Here is a 17,403-nt window from a genome sequence, read left to right on the forward strand (position 1 = left end):
GACTAAACATTTCCACCTTTTTATTGCGCTGTATGCCAGCAATGACGTGACGTGGCACAGTCTGACTCGAGGAATTCATGGTTCATCGAAACAGATTAGAAATGCATGAGAACATGACCTTCAAGAGTAGGATGGAAATTTTATTGCTTTAAAAGTTACTGTTATGGGTGGACTCGCAGAACTTTTTTATCATGCACGGAAATTTACTGTTGTTTGTTCTGTGGTGTTTGAAGGTTAAATAGCATAGCATAGCATAGCATCTTTATTTATAACGCACTTTACATCCAACAATGTTGACCAAAGTGCTACAAATATAAAACAGAGAGGAAACAGTTTAAATTACATATAAAATATCTTAAAATTAAAAATAATATAATTAATAAGAAACATATTAAGAGACATCAACAAGTCCTGCTGTGCTAAAAGCCAAGGTAAATAAATATGTTTTAAGACGTGATTTAAAAACAGATAAGGAAGGTGGCACAAATGATTGAAGGAGCACACTGCTTGTCTCCACTTTACAAAATTTTTAAAAAATTCCTTTAAAATATCTGCTAAACATAAAAAGGATGCAAACTTTTGGGGTTTTTTTTACTTTTTTTTTTTTTTTTACTTTTTTTGAATAAATGCAGCTGATATGTTAGCAAGAAGTTCCATATCTGATGTCTTTTTACCAGCGAGGGAAGCAAAGAAGTAGTACAAATAGATACGAAAAGCGACCAAACAGGAAGAGGAGGGGGCTGGAAAGATAAACATGGTATTTGACAGACAGCAAGCAGGAGTAAGATAAACGTCAGTAAATGTGACAGAAGAGACTTAAAGTGGAAGAAATAATCAGCAGATAGTAAAGATGTACAGAGGAGAGCAGGATGGTGAGATGGATGTAATAAAATGCAAAGGATGAGACAAGCGGTCAGGTGAGGTGATGAGTCAGGCGTGATTGATCTGAGCTTCATGTCGGTCTCTTGGGTTAAGTCTCGAAAGGTTGCTGACATCCTCTCACGCACGTCTGAGATCTAACAGCTACAAGAAAATCCATAACAGCGAGGCCACCTGCTGTCATCTCAACCTCGGCTGTCAACACACAAACACACATCAAGCTCACACACAACACCACAGCTTTAACACACATTAGAGATTAACACAAACGTACAGTACATCACTGGTGATCACAAACAAAATGTTAGGACTCACAAACATACACTCAGAAAAAGTAACCACACAGAGACAAATACAGTGAAGGCTGGAAGGACCTGCTGCTTTAACATTTCTCCCACAATCATCAGTAATCATGAAAAAATTGAAATAATCACAGGTCAGAATGTGTTTTATTGGGTAAATATTTGTTAAAAAAGGTGCAGGGAAATAAATGCAGGACTGTACTCGGACAAATCAGAAACCCAGAGACGGCCAGCAGAGCACATCAGGGGAGAGGGGCTGAGATAAAGACTAAAGGGAGGGCACGGCTATATAAGTACAGTGGGGACTAATCAGAGATAAGATACAGGTGAAGATAAATACGCTGAAACTTTGAAATAATATTCTAAACTTGAATAAACGAGGCAGAGGGAAACCCACAAGGCTTGAAGACACAGACAAAACTGAGGGAAAGGAAAGAGCAGGGAAATACTGAGAACATCATCAAGTCATAAACCACAAACACAACAACACAATCACAAAAATCAAAAACGTCAAACACAAGGAAAGCAAAGAAATCCAAACTCAAAAGCAACTCAAATTTTTAATGTCCTGATTAAAACTAGATTTGACTGAAGCAACAGCAGCTGATTTTATTTAACAGTAGTGAGCTGTAACAGTGACTGTAGAGTAAATGTAGTTAAAATAAACAGAGTGAGAAGAATCACCCTTTGATGGAAACTTAATTAAGGCTAAATTAAGAAGGCTTTTTTATTTTGAAAGGCATCCATGACGCGGTATTTTTAGCCGTCTTTGGTGAGCGACTTCAGAGCTTTTGTCCCAGCAGCTGACAGATTTTTTTAATTAACACTTTAAGAAGTAATATTGCTCAATAGCGCCTTAAATCTGTAAAGTCTCAAATGACTTTTTGCAGCTTTAAGTTGTAACTGTGAACAGCGTCGAAACTATTTCTTGTTTTTAATTTGCTGAATTGGAGGGAAACGAGTTTCCCCAATTTGGATGAAAAAAGTGTCCAACATATTCTAAAGTTGAAATTACATATTGCTTCATAAAGAGAGTGAGTTTTTGTAATATGTAGCATATTTTTAGAAAACCTATGTTCTTGTAATGCATAACTTTACTGTTTTAAGCCTAAATTGAGACTTGAAACAGCTTTACATGGGAAAATTCCTTGGAAGGATTGTTAGATGTTAGATAGAGTTCAGATCTGCTGGTAGGTCCTGATAATAAATCATAATTTAATGTTCCACATAATTTGTTTCTTGGAAAATGGAGGGTTCAGGCCAGCAGCCTGCTATTTATCTGTTAACACCAGGGGAGTGTTAATCCCTTTAGGAGCTTGGCTTCGAGGCATAGCCTGAACTTATAAAGAGGAGTAAGACTGTAAAAAGACCGAGAATCACAGCTGTGGTTTTTTTGTGTGAAATCCTGTTACAATCACATTTCCTGTGCATGTAAAATATGTGATAAAGGAAAAGTCTTGACCTGATTCACGCTTGTAAGATTTCTTTCTTTCTTTCTAAGGAGGAATTCCCCCGACAGGATCCAGAACACAGCATTTAACCATTTTTAAACTTGTTATACATAAATAAATGAGCAGAATGTTATACAATAAAACAATGTTTTTTAATAAGACTTTAAATCAGATCACTTTACAAACCTGATAGATTATCCAATAAGCACACAAACACATGCTTAACTTGATTTACCTGTGACCTGGAAAATTACAGACTTTTTCACTGTATTGCAGTTTTGTGTCTCTTTGAAAACACTTTCTAATTTACAGCTTGTCACATCCTGATACAGGAATCCATTTTTTATTGAACTTTTAACCAGTGCAAATATGATTGTTGAGATTTTTCCGATGCACAGGGAATTATAAGGAAAAAACTGCATCAGGAGAGAGGCAGGAGACAGCACCAAGGCAGGGTCTCCAGAAGGAGTTGAGGAGATAGAAAGAACTCTTTCATTTAACCTTTTCTGTCACTCTTTGGTTTGATTTATGTGTTAGAGCTACTGGGTTACCTTTATGAGCAGCCTCCATTTTCACTACGTAAAAACATAAATATCGGGCGATCGTGGTTCAAAAGTTGGGAGTTCGCCTTGTAATCGGAAGGTTGCCGGTTTGAGCCCCGGCTTGGACAGTCTCGGTCATTGTGTCCTTGGGCAAGACGCTTCACCCGTTGCCTACTGGTGGTGGACAGAGGGCCCGGCGGCGCCGTGTCCGGCAGCCTCGCCTCTGTCAGTGCGCCTCAGGGCAGCTGTGGCTACAATGTAGCTTGCCATCACCAGTGTGTAAATGTGTGTGTGAATGGGTGGGTGGATGTGTAAAGCGCTTTGGGGTCCTTGGGGACTAGTAAAGCTCTATACAGGCCATTTACCATAAAGTTTAAAAAAAAAAATCTTCTGTGACAGCTGGGATCAGCTCCAGCCGCCCACAGACCAGAGCAGTTAAGAAAATGTATGTATAATATATATGCTCTATTAGTAAGAAGTGTTATGGATTATTTAATATTTTATAATGAAAAACAAAAGTCAAAGCCAAATTATAACAACAGTTTAATGTGAAAATAAAAAACTTACTTGTGAATAATGTACGGTAAGCAACTGGAAGAATAACGACCGGGCATCAAGTGATAGACCCATTTTTCATGACTGGTGCCATTAAGGAGTAAATGTAAAAGCAGCAAATAAATGGGGGGTGTCTCACATCATGTCACATTTTAATTTATTACTTTGCATCACTCGAGAAAAATGAACAGATAACACTGAATGCAGATAAACACACACACATTAAAAGGAAACAACTGACACACACACACACACACACACTTTCTGGGCTGTTTGGCTGCACAGTTAAAATTCTCTACACAACAACAAACAAACAAAATACACATACAATGCACACAACTCTTCAACACTGCCTTTCTGTTAGCGACTAAAACACACAAACAGCACGTACACCCACAAATATTACACTGCATATTTACCTTGTGATTCACGCCACACTATAAAACACCACCGAAGAAGAAGAAATGTGTGCACGCTTAGCTGGCTGGGTTTTACACTAGCAGTGAAGCTTCAGTATGAGCAGTTATCATAACCACACTGTTTATGAGTAACTGCAGTGCTCTGAGGTTTTACCAGCAGTGGGGGAGAGAAGAAGCGGAGGGAAGGAGCGGGAATATTTCACTGATGCTGGAACCAAAGCGCCACACGTGATATCAGCGTGACTTTCTCAAAGTTAGAAATTCCCAGCTGAAGTTACGCCAATATTGAGGAGGTTAAAGCCATCTCAACAGGTCATTCAATCACTATACTGAAGTTTAAAGATCCCCTCCAGACATGTGTGCAGACTCTGTTTAAAAGAATGATTCGAGTCCGAGTTTTTCCCTTAAAAAAAGGTTAATTAGCCTCCTGGAAATGCCTAAAATGACATAGTCGCCCTCCGTCTTAATGGGAAATCCTGAATTTATGAATGCGCAAATGTCTTCCGCTTCAAAATTGTAATACTTTTGGCCTATAAGGTGTCTCTTATACACCACTGAAGGGTTATTTTCAATATATGTGCAAATCAAACCTCAAGTTTCCACATCATGCTAGTGAAAGTCATCTATTGAACCACAGCTAACTTCTAGTGTAGCATCATCATTCCTGCTTGAACACCTTAAAGTTATATTTCCAGACAAACTTTGAACACTGGAGGCAGAACCACTAGTGAAAATAAAATTTCTGAGTGGAGGGAAACTTTAAAAAAAAATCAAAGTTTTTTTTGTTAAAGCAAGTAAAGCTGTTTCTGTTGTTCCCAAACTCAGATGGAGCCAAGCAGAAACAGCCCTCCTCTTCGTCAACTGAGATTATTACTTGTTTTAAAAAACTTGAGACTTAATAATGGATTAAATGACTTGTTAAAATGGGCATTTCTGGTGTTTGCACCCCGACCTGGCTCAAAACTGTGACTGAAATCCTGCAAGACAATTCCTAAAGTTGACTGAGCTGTGAAACCTGAATAAGATATAACATCTAAACTGATTTTCCTAATTCAAATCTCATTTTTTGAAAGTAAAAACAGAGGAACTGCCTAATTTTGTAGGACCACTGTGGAATATTGCATTCTTTACCCCATTAATGTAGAGCAATCAAACTCCATCCACATAATAACCTTATAAAGTGAATTAAAAAGGATGCAGCTCAGTCACATGACTACTGAAAGTCTGCAAGGATCACAGAAACAGTTTGTTCCAAGTCGTAGAGCCAGATCCACTTACGATAATTTATCGACTTTTTGTCAAATTAGGTCTTCGATCAACCTCTGCTTGTTCATTAGGATTGATAGCAGTTTCTCTCGTGTCCAGGATTTATCGAGTGTGCCGGTGCTCAATATCTTTAATGGCTTCATACAATCTCAAACACACTGAACACATCGTTTTTGAAACTGTCACCAATGGTCGGGTCACACAAAAGCCAGTTGATCAAGGAACTTATTTGCCACAAAAGCAACACATCTGTTCAGACACCAAAACGAAGAAGGGAGAGCAGCAGTAAAAGCGGCCAGAACGCAATTCTCTCACCAAGAAGAGGCTCCGTGTGAGGCTCCTTAAAGTAAGAGGGAGAAAACGCAACGCACATGCATCAGCGTTAGCCGGGCTAAGAAATCAGAGACATCCAGCTGAGAGCATGAAGGCCTCTATTCACGCTCATACTTTCAATTCACTAAACACTCATGAAGCTGAAGCAAGATAAACAACATTAACGCACCATAACAGTTTTCAATCTAACATCTTAAATATTTTAAAAAACACAGAGAGCATAAAAATCAGTGCGTGCATTTATGTTTCTGTGATGACTGGAAGATACCTCATATTTTTATTGTTGTCCCATTGTCATTGGTTAGTAAAGCTAAAATGTATTTGTGGATTGGGGATCGTGCAGTAAATGCAAAAAAAAAAACCCGCCTACATGGGCTGAAGACATGTCACCTAATCTACAAATAAAAAAAAGTAACTGAAATGTGAAGCAGCTCTAAGATTAAGACATAAAACATTTAGATTTTTGATGAGAATCCAGCTTAAAATGCAAAATCCGAAACATTAATTATCCATCCATCGTGACACAACTGTGAATTTAGCCTTTCCATTAAGTAATTAATGTGACATATTGTTATTGTAAACATTTGGTATCCTCTAATAGGATCTGCAGGGCCATCAGTCTCTGTGGCTGTAGCTGGTTTGTTTACAATGAGTGAGCCATCTGCCTGCAGCAGGTTTTTAATTGGTGCAATCGGTGTAAAGGATCATTTAATGGGGATGTTGGGCAGCAAAGTGTTAACGCTCTACTAGTTTTAATAACCTCACAGTCAGCTTTTAGTTAAAACAGTGAAAAACTGTTATTTTCTGTCTAAATTAGTTTGAAGCTGAACGATTATCCCTGTCAACTATTTTTAATTACATCAAAAGACTGAATTCTTATTTCTTCATTTATCAGGCAGACTGATTTAAGCATTCACTGCCTTTTCTATTAAATGCTCATAAAATTGATCTGAACATTTTCCTCAAACAGTTTGGTTGCTCATATCGAACCGGCGTCCCCTCGGCACAGCGATCAATTTCTGAGCGTGATGTTTAGGTGCTTTCTATAGGCGAGTCATCTGTTTGGTGTGTAATGGGGTTTTAATGGGAATCCATAAATTCACTTGGTTAACAAACCGCCTCCTGGGGACGCCGGGTGAGCAGCCGGGGTTAACTGTCAACTATTCTAAATCATCCAATCCGTCAGTTGATCAGCCGGTAATGAGCAGGTGAATCAAAGAAAGCGAGGATTTTAAAGAGCTGATTGGAAAACAGTCACCAGTTTGTTTTTGTCTCTGCAGGCTCAGCATAATTAACATATATTTTATTCAAAATTGACATTTCAAGAATGAGAAACAAAATAATAATAATAATAACTACTTTTTAAAAACAACACAGACTCTCTAAAGGCTGATTAACGGCACTAAATTACTATAAATCATTAACAAATAGTCCACTGAAAATCAAGTTTTTTTACCTGGTGGGTTCTAAACAATTTCTGCTCCATTTATGAGACATTTATTATGGATTTGTCTTTTTTTAAAATTATTAAAATGAAACTAATCATTAGTATCCTGCACAGTGCAGTCTCTAAAAAAATACCAGAGCCCAGAGGCATAAAACTCTGTGCAGACTCACAAATAAAACTGTGTGAATGCCCACAGCAGAAAAGCATATTTATAAAGCCATCTGTGCTCTTTTACATTCTTAGTCATCATGAAATGTTATGCACATGCACAAGCCTCATTTTGGTTCTGGTCTTTAGCAATAAATTCATCATTAACATATAAAAGTCACTCTTTGCACCTCAAGCTATTAATGAAGCAATTAAAAAATCATTTGAAGAAGAAGAGGTGGAGAAAAGGAGATGTGGATTCGCTGGTCTCACTTCTGCAACTGTGCAGTTCAGAGCAAAGGACTCTGGCAGAGGTCGGTAAGTATGTAAGCTACAGCTGTGTGTAGTACCCAGAATTCATTAGTGAATAAGAATAAGAATCGTATGGTAACAAGAAATGGAAGTAAAAATCACAGTTTTGCAGTATCAGGCTTGACTTGCTACTTGCTCCAAAATCATGTGTATACATGGTCCGATGTCTTTATGTATGTCTTAATTTATCAAAACTAGTTTTTGTGTGTATGTGTATTTATGTTTATAAAAAAGGTGTGCATGTTTTTTCTATGTTATTTAAATTCAGGGTCCTTTTGTCTGTGTCAGCATCCCTGGATATCAGTTTTGGGAATGTTCCTTTGTAGTTCAATTCAACTGAGTCATCCTCAGCAACGGTGATCTGTTTAATTTGGGTGTGAACATGTTTGCCTGGTGCAGCACTGGAGGGGAGGAAGCTGACCACCTGACCATCTTCACTCCCACAGCAGGAGCAGGACCGTCTGCCTCTCCCTCTCATCACAGACATCACTGTCCTACTGCTCACTTTCTTTTACAGCACCAAGAGAAATAAAGAACTAAAGATGGGGGTTACCTGTCTGAAAGCCTCGCCGTCACTCTTGCCAGCCTGCTGAGCAATAAGCGTCAACTTCTTGTTCTTCTCGTTCCTCTTATGTACTTTATAGATGCAGGACAGCAGGCACGCCAGCAGCATGAGGGCAACCAGGCCCAGCAGCGAGAGGATGGCCAGAGTCAGGGGAGGAAGCTTATAAGCTGAGCGAGACAGACGAGGACGGGTAAGGATAAAACAACCATGGCGAGAAATAATGAGTCTTCTGTGACAACAGGAATTATGCTTCAAAACCCTGAAAGAACAGATATCAGCTTTCATCTCTGCCTCCTTTAAATCTCATCATTTTCTGCTGTTAACACGTCAGTCATCCGTGCACATGTGCCGGCAACATCGCCCGCATAAAACTGATAAGAAATAAATAAGCATTTAACATTGTGAACTATAATACAGAAAAACACAATTGCAGAGCCATGATAAATATCATGCGTTTTCTCCTCAGGAGGAATTAAACGATCAGATGTGGGGATTTAAGGTACTCTTATCCACTTGCATTTATTATATTTATAAATATTACTCACAAATGTTAAACTGGATGTGTTACAGTAAAATGTCACTAATTTATTTATTATTCATTGGTTTCTGCTCTTCTGATTCCCTTTGTATTACACTTTATGTAAAAATAGAAATACATCGAGGGCACGCAGGCACATAAATGTCAGCAGCCTGCAGTGTTGTACATCCTTCAGCATCTTATTGCTTAAATTATTAATATTTATGACTACACTGTGACACAGAAAGACCAGCTTCAGTGTCTGCTCTTTAAAAAAGGGAAAATCAGAAATGAATGTATAACAGCTGTATGTAGCCTCTGGACCTGAAATGCTAAGCTGCAAAAAATGCAGAAAAAAATGCTTTTTTCCTTTCCAGCAGGGGGCGACTCCTCTGGCTGAGGAAGCTATCTCACGGCTCAGTTCATCTATGACTCAGCAAACACTTTCCTAATGAGTTTTTGATTTGAAATGCTAGCTTCAAGTCTTATTTAATACAACACGAGGTTCACTTTTGTAATCTACGGTCCCATTAGCTGCAAAAAAGCTGTAAATGATTTCGGGCATCATTTGTCCTTCATTTATCAGTCAGAGGCACTTTCCTCTCTCTGTATTGATTCTGATGCACCAACTTCTCAGCGTGAGTTTGAATATGATAAAAGTTTGATGTTAAGCCCGGTGCTCTGTCTCTCTTTGCTTCCAGCCTTTGTTCATGTAGTTCATGTTGTATTACACTGACTTGCAAATAAGCTAGCAGCCCTCTCTGTGTCTTTATTTGCATTTTTACGATACAAAAATTATGCTAATTAGTTTATTATGCTTGTTAGCCAACAGCAATACAGAGCATGTTGTTCATTTAAGTGTGTTTTTTCACTTACGGGCTACATCTATGTAGACAGCAGCCACAAGATGCCCAGCCAGATCTGTCACATTGAAGACACCCGAGTCAGACACTTGGACCTTCTTCAAGGTGAGATGTGAACCCTCCACGTTCACCCTGCCCTCCAGCAGCGGGTCCATCGGCGTCACCACAACCCCCTCGTCCACGATGGCTCGGCCCCGACTGTCTGATTTGGGCTTGAAGACGACGTTGACGCTGGAGTAGGGCAGGTGGAGCTGCATGTTGAAGTTGTCTCCATAGGCGAGGTGCTTGAAATACAGGTGATCTGTGGCAGACCAAAAAACACACATAGTTCTGTGTGTGTGTTCAGAGAAATTTAAACTTGATTTGACCTGTTGGAAGACTAATTTTTCTAAATGCAGCAAATATAAAACTTAAACCTGATGCTGCTCACCACAATAGCTTAAACACAGGATATAAATGTGTCACCACAAACGTAATCATATGATTCTAAGCCAGCCTGCATTAGTGGGGGTCTGGGGATGCCCTGCTGTCCTAACCCAAGATAAGGGGTCAGCAAAATAGCTGTCTTTAAAACAGACCATTGTGCTGCACTGGTGAAAATCACATGTAAACATATGGAAATGTTTAATAATAACAAAACAGGGATATGTTTTCCCAGATTATCTTTAGGCCAGTGAGACCCAGGGTTGTATGTCTTTTGGACTTTTTAAAATCTTATCAAACAATATTCAGTTCAATTCAATTCAATTTTATTTATACAGCACCAAATCACAACAACAGTCACCTCAAGGCGCTGTACCTATTACAGTAAGGCAGACCTTACAGTAATACGTACAGAGAAAAACCCAACGATGACCCCCTATGAGCAAGCACTTTGGCGACAGTGGGAAGGAAAAACTCCCTTTTAACAGGAAGAAACCTCTGGCAGAACCAGGCTCAGGGAGGGGCGGGGCCATCTGCTGCATGGGATGAGAGAAGGAAGACAGGATAAAAGACATGCAGTGGCAGAGAGCCAGAGATTAATATCTGTTTGGTTTTCTGTTTGAGTCTTCATATCTTACATTATCTTTTTGTTTCTTAAGTTTAGTTACAGTTACTGCTCGTACAAAAGGGAACGGGCATACAATTTGAGGGGGGAATTAAATTTAAAACATCCTTGTATCCGTACAACATTAAAAAGTTTTTGCATCTCTGTGTGTGAAGTGAAGCTGTGGAACAGACTAAGTAAAGATATAAAGCAATGTCCGAGCATGGCACAGTTTAAAAAGCGGTTTAAGGATATGGTTTTTACAGGGTACAGGGAAGAGGTAGAGATTTGATAGGGTGTTCTTGTCCAATATTTTCATGTGTGCGTGTGCACGGGTATGTTGGTATGGGTATATATATATATATCTGTAGGTAGGTGTTACTGGGGTTATTGAAAATGTGTATATGTGTGTATGTGTATATACGTATGTATGGATAGATAGATAGAAACATATATGTATATATATAAAAAAATGAATAATAAAAAAAAAAATACACATTCTGTTTTAGTTTGTTAGTTAGTTGTGTTTTAAATTTAGTTTTACTTCCCTTGTGTTGACCTGATTAGTTTCACCTGTGCTTTGAGGCTCAGCTGTGTCTAACTCCCTGATTAGCCCTCAGTGTCTGTGTTTATATAGCCCCAGTTTCCCTTCGTCCTTTGTATCAGCAACTGTTAATTTTCCCTCTTAGGTTCCTGCAATTGAGTGTGTTGAACATCTGTTGTGCATTTTGAGCCTCATTTATGAACTATGACATTCCTCCTAATAAAAAATTTGTTTTCACTTTATTCTTTTGTGTCTGTGAGTCCTGCTTTTCAGTTCCCTTTCACATCCCCGACAAACAGCAGTGGGCAGGAAGGACCCCACTCTGACTCGGTGGTCCTGGCTTGGCTTATTAGTTGGGAGCCAGTATGAAGTATGAAGCAACATATCAATCATTCATTCAATGAGTCTGCTGCACTGAGGCTGGACTGAAACATGGGATGAACTGATTAGAGGTTAATGAGTTTGATTAATGAAATTTGTTGGACATTCATCCTCCCAATGAGATAAATTACTCATGACATTGAAACACAAAACCACACAGTTATGAAAAAGAACATCTATATTACTCATAATAAAGTCTCCCACGAGGCTTAGCCGTATATTGTTATAATACTAGTTAATTAAAATGGTACATAACTACATTATCTGCATGAAAGTATGCAAATGTTGGCATTTAGCTCAAAGACCAGCCTCACAGAAGCTCTTGTGTTGCTGTAGAAACTCAGCGGTGTTTTAATTTCAGTGATATTTATCAGTCTTCAATTGTAATATTTTGGCTCTGTAACCTTCACCAAAGTAAATGTGTTTTTGATTGAGCTCAGAATCCCTATAGGTGGGTTTAACTTTTTTTTAATATATTTAATAAAGACTTTGACCTTTTCTGAGATTAAGGATTTTAAGACAGTGGCACTCAGCCAACATGACCATTTAGCGAAAATCTAGGAAAACATGAAAAGCACAAAAAGAAAATCACTTATTAAAAACTATGGAGGCTTTAATAAATGACCGGGCACATCAAGCTACTCGGCTACTTAACCTCTTCCTCCCTAGAGACCCTTTTTCTGGTTCCAGGACATATTTATTAAGAGAAAATTGGAGACTGCCAATCACAACACAATAACTGAGGAGGCCATCTGTTACTACTGTAACTGCAGTAAACACAGGATTGAGTGCTTTTTATTTCCTCAGGAACAAATTAGAAGAGCTGAAGTTAAGACTTTATTAAAAGCAGGTTCAGTAACACCAGCTGAATGATTGTCTCATGGCTTTTTTGTCACTTTTGATTAGGTAGAAAAATATTGCAAAAACTTTATAATCTCTATTTCAAATCACACTCTAAACTAACAATATTTAAAATTAGCCTTACTGTGCATCAAAAGTTATTTTCTTGCATAGAGCCCAAGGTTACTTATTTTTACCTGACACTTTATTTTATTGACTAAATTAGATTTTTTTTCTCCTCAGGCAAAATTTTAAAAGTGTAGCCTTAGGCTTGTGTGGTTAAGAACTACACACACAAACCCCAGTTGGGGGGCACAGAGTCACTGCAGGTGGGCCAAGCAGAACAAATAATACATGAAGTGCAAATACGTTCGGGGAAAATAAACAAGAGTTGTGGTAGAATTTAAGTAAAATACAAAGAAAAGAGCTACTGACTGACAGGAAGTCAGAGGCACAAAGCATCTGCACGCACACAGAATGACTCACTTTAACACTGAGTGATCGATTAAAGCCGACAGGATGCTGTAAAGCTCTGATCTTCACTTACCTCTGACATTCAGGCAGGTCCGAATCTTGACTTTGCCCTCGCTGTCTTTTACTGTAAAGCTGCCTTCATCTGTCATCCTGACCGAGTGCAGCACCACACGCTTCTCCGACACGCTGAGGCGTTTCATGTATTCTTCTGCCAACACACCCGTCTGGTCGTACAGCACCACAGGTGGAGGCTCGGTTGTGTACTGCGTCTCTGACTGATTAAGTTGAGACGGACTGGGCCTAAAAATGGTGAAAAATCAGAATAATACAGAACAGATAAAGTAACACAGTGACTGCGATTAAGGATGTTTCCAGAGATGTTAACCGACCTGTTTCTTCTTCTCTTTATTAATTCATTTCTGGCTTATTTCAACACACAATAGATGTAACACAGAAGGAGCTGGAGAGCAGCCTCTGTCTGTGTTTTATTGTTATTCCTTTGTGTGTTTCCAGTCGTCCCCTCTCTCTGTCATGTGTGTCTTTCTGGTTTATTTTTGGTAACTGTTTTTCTTTGTATGTCTTCTGTGCTTTTACTTAATGTTTCCCTGGATGTTCCCACCTGTTTCCTAATGTGTGATCAGTCCTCTGTGTATACAGCCCTTTGGCCTTTGTCACCCACCCATCTGTTATCTCTAGATTTCTGCTTTGTGTTCCCTTTTTCTAGATTTTATGGCATGTTTGCTCTGGTTTTTTACCATTTCCAGGATCTTCTCATCACACTGTTCTTGTTTAAGTCAAAACATTCAAACAATCTGTAAAGAAAATGATTCCAGCTTTGGTACCGATTAACATGAACATACCTGAACTCCAGGGTGATGGGTCCTTTAATGTTGCTAAGATGGATGTAGTAGGTTTCTCCGTATTTGACAATTTGCTCCAAAGCGCAGTCTGATCATCGACACAGAGAACAAACAGTCAAAGATGAGAAATTTGTCATGTTGTCGCAAAAGTCACGTGAGTGTAAATATTAAACTCTCAGGAGAAATCTCAGTGAGCCCAACCCTCTCATGTCCTCCTTTGTCTCTGTCATCTTCCTCTTTTCCTCCTGCCTGGCAGCTCCATCTTTACCATCGTCTGTCCAGCATATCTACTATCTGACCTCTGCACGTGTACAAACCATCTCTTGGTTCTCTGACTTTGTCTCCACCTGCTTAACCTGAGCTGTTCCACTGATCGCCATCTGTGCCACCTCCACCTCTGGCTTCTGTCTTTTTGTCAGCACCACTAACTCCAAACAAAACCCAGCAAACACACCACCTCTCGCTATCATCTTCACTCTTGCTGCTATCCTTTAGTCATAATCACTCCTGACACTCGTCTTCACCCTTCACTCCACCCTGTCAGCACTGTCTTCTTCGCCTCTCTTCTGCACTGTTGTCAACATGGGTCCTGTATCTTCATGTACGTAAAGCACAGTGTGTATCTTATCAAACTTATGTCAAGTAAAGTCACTTTATTTACAAAGCACATTTTTAAAAACACAAGAGATGCCCCAAAGCACTTTTGAGTCATCTAACATGACATGTTGCGTTTCCTTTTAAGATGGTGACTAATTTGTGTTTTCTGGCTTCCTGCAAGTAAAACCTGGTCTTCTTTGTGTGTTTGAGTTGAACAATCTTTGCTGTAAGACACGTGAAATTTAAAAAATCAAGACCGATCATAGAGAACATTTATAATTTCTTTCACAGTTATACTGCCGGCCTGCACAGAATGTCTCTTTCGTATTTCGTATCTCTTGTGTCCAGCGTTTTTCCTGTTTCCAAACCACATTTAAAAAAATCTAACTTAAAGCACATGAAGAAGACAGAGGGAGGCTTACCCTTGACGATGAGTTTGAAGTGCCTTTCAGTGTTCGGATTGTTGGTGTCCTTGATGATGTACGTGCCCTCGTTCTGCTCCTGCACGTCCTCCAGCACCAGGTAGCCCAAAGTGTTGGAATAGGAAATGTTGTGATTCACCACTTTCCCCGCTGTGATCAGCGGCATGTCGTAGGACTCGCTGGTCGCAGATTTAAAGATGACCTCGCTGCCATTCCCGCGTGGGACATCGATGTGGACGTCCTCGCCAAAGAAAGCTGTCCTGTGTTCCGTTTTTACTGGTAGAAGCAATCAAGATGTTTTTTATTAGATATGTTGAATTACTCTTTTTGTTAGTTTTTATACTTGGCTTTAACCTGAAAGCACAAACACTTTGTCTTTGTCATGTATATAATATAATAATCCTCAAAGAGCGTTCTCAGGCGTGCATTAACATCCAAACAACCATTTTTACCTTTTGCAGATGCTGGCAGGACTGTGGGAAACAACAAAAGATTAGTTTAAAATGAGTTTATTTTAATGCGCATTTCTTTTTAGTCTGCTGGATTATACAAAAACCTTTAAATCATTTCCTTTGTTCCAAGTGAAAAACCACACAGCTTCCACAGAAAGCATTAAAGCATTTGAAATGTAAATGCCGCCAATAATGACAGCTAACAATAGACTGGATACAAAAACAAAGAGCCAGATTCTTCATTACAGGCGAAATGAAAGGAAATAAGTGGAAATTAACTAGATCACAATGTGTTTTAGCTTCTTTGGTGAGGCTTTCACAGCATCCATGCTAATCACCCAGTTAAAACAAATGTGGTTTTGCAGGAAGTCTGTTTCAACAGTTCATCTATCTAAACTCTCTCCCTGGTGACTGATTATGTTCTTGCTTACCCGTGCAGAACAGGACGCTGAGCACTGCGGCGCCAATTACTTTCATCTTGAACAGTTGATCTGTACACAAAAGAGAAGAGAAACCCACAGACAATACAAAACAAATTAAAAAAGGCTTTTTATAGCAGGATCGTGGCTCCAGGTTTTCAAAAAAAGCAACATTTCCCATAATTTTATTTGACAAGATATATTTGTTAGCTTCTGTGTTTAATTTAGAAACACCTCGCTAAGGTAGAAGCATGCCAACTTCAATTTTTGTCCTCAAGCTGAGTAGAAGCACCCAACCCCGCCCACCCCTAAATTCTCTACACCGCTGTGCGGCATTGAAGAGCTTTTCGCAAATTAGCTCGTTAAATATCTAAGAGTAGACTTCCGCCAACACTCTTTGGCAAGAAAACCTATAGTGCTGTTGCAAAGTCAAATATATTATTAAGTCAAGTTTTATAGATAAAGTGTCTTCAAGACAAAAACGTGATGTTGTGCTGCGTGAGCTGAACAGCGGCTCCTCGTGTCTCCCGTGGTGCTGGGAGATAATCGGCTTTCCACTCACGACACAGGATCACAAACTGCAACGGAGGACGAGGGGAGAAATCAAGAGGAGAAAAAAGATGAAGAGTAAATGAAGAGAAAGTAGATATTTAAATGCAAGAGCGCACAGCCACTGCTTTGGGATGATGAGCTGGACAGGAGCCAGCTGGCACGAGGGGACTGACCTTTAGCTGCAACTGCACCGGCTTACACTAAGCAGTAGTAGCATAGTTATTAAGGTGGGATAATTAGATGAAAGATTAAGACAGACACGATGAAACAGGTAGAAACAAAAAGGACTAGAAAGATTAACAACATAAACTGGTTAATGCAAAAATCTAATGAACATTTAGGGATGTAGAGACGATCAAGACGACTTACTGAAGCTTAAACTGAGAATCAGAATGAAGAAGAACTCTGACAGTCGGCTCGCTTCAGCATTTTGCATAAACAACATGAAACCACGGTTTCCATCGTGTCTTGTATCTGTGGTTCAGGGTAGTGGTGGGGATTATAGTTTCTTATCATCAGCCTCCCTGAGTATTGTTTCTGACTATGTCCATCTCTTACAAGCACAGTGTACCCATCGACCAGCCGGAGAATTCACCATGTCACAAAACTACATCATCCAGAACTACTTTCTTGGACTTGACAACCAGCTCACTGTACTTAAATGGCCTTCACAGTCACCAGATCTCAATCTTTCCTTTTGGGATGTATTGAAATGGGAGGATCACATCATGGATGTGCGGTCAACAAATCAGGAGCAACTGTGTGATGCTTTCATGCCAACACAGATCAAAATCTCTGAGGAATCTTTCCAGCACCTTGTTGAATGTATGCTACAAATAATACAGGCAGTTGTGAACGTAAAAATGAGTCTAACCTGATACAGTAAGGTGTGACTAATGATGTGGCCACTGAGGTGTATACCCTGATCTTTCATTATTTGTAGTCCAAATGGACTACAAGTATTACTGACCAGTTGAGCAGGCCTCCATTATTGCAAATCAATGCTAAAAAACAGTAGTCAAGTACTCAGAGTAGCTGTCATTAAAGTAGGCCTGAATGCTCATTTCCAGCACCTTATACTCATTTTTTTAATTCTAGTGGAGTCCAAAAACAAGCAACATCCCTTACATTATTCACAGGTCAAAATAATCCTTTATCATCTTATGCTGGTGTAGCGCCCCATTATATTCACTGTCTAAAACCAGCTGCTTCAGCTTCTTTAATTTTAAGACCAAAC

The 17,403-nt window shown here is 39.3% G+C and overlaps 1 protein-coding gene across 1 annotated transcript in view; it reads right to left on the bottom strand.

Annotated features, from left to right (window-relative positions):
- The window catches only part of LOC146363399 (uncharacterized), a 33,264-nt gene that overhangs the window by 11,195 nt on the left and 4,666 nt on the right, over nucleotides 1-17,403 (bottom strand). The window contains exons 2-8 of the mRNA XM_084918907.1: nucleotides 15,627-15,686; nucleotides 15,196-15,216; nucleotides 14,744-15,019; nucleotides 13,725-13,812; nucleotides 12,938-13,164; nucleotides 9,612-9,899; nucleotides 8,207-8,385 (exon numbers count right to left, since the gene is read on the bottom strand). Coding sequence (XP_084775033.1) covers nucleotides 8,207-8,385; nucleotides 9,612-9,899; nucleotides 12,938-13,164; nucleotides 13,725-13,812; nucleotides 14,744-15,019; nucleotides 15,196-15,216; nucleotides 15,627-15,672 — 1,125 coding nt within the window. The 5' untranslated portion in view covers nucleotides 15,673-15,686. The remainder of the gene's footprint in view (nucleotides 1-8,206; nucleotides 8,386-9,611; nucleotides 9,900-12,937; nucleotides 13,165-13,724; nucleotides 13,813-14,743; nucleotides 15,020-15,195; nucleotides 15,217-15,626; nucleotides 15,687-17,403) is intronic.

This window comes from Perissodus microlepis, chromosome 22 (assembly GCF_051167445.1).
Source record: "Perissodus microlepis isolate ML-2025 ecotype Zambia chromosome 22, ASM5116744v1, whole genome shotgun sequence".
NCBI classification, from domain to species: Eukaryota; Metazoa; Chordata; class Actinopteri; order Cichliformes; family Cichlidae; genus Perissodus; species Perissodus microlepis.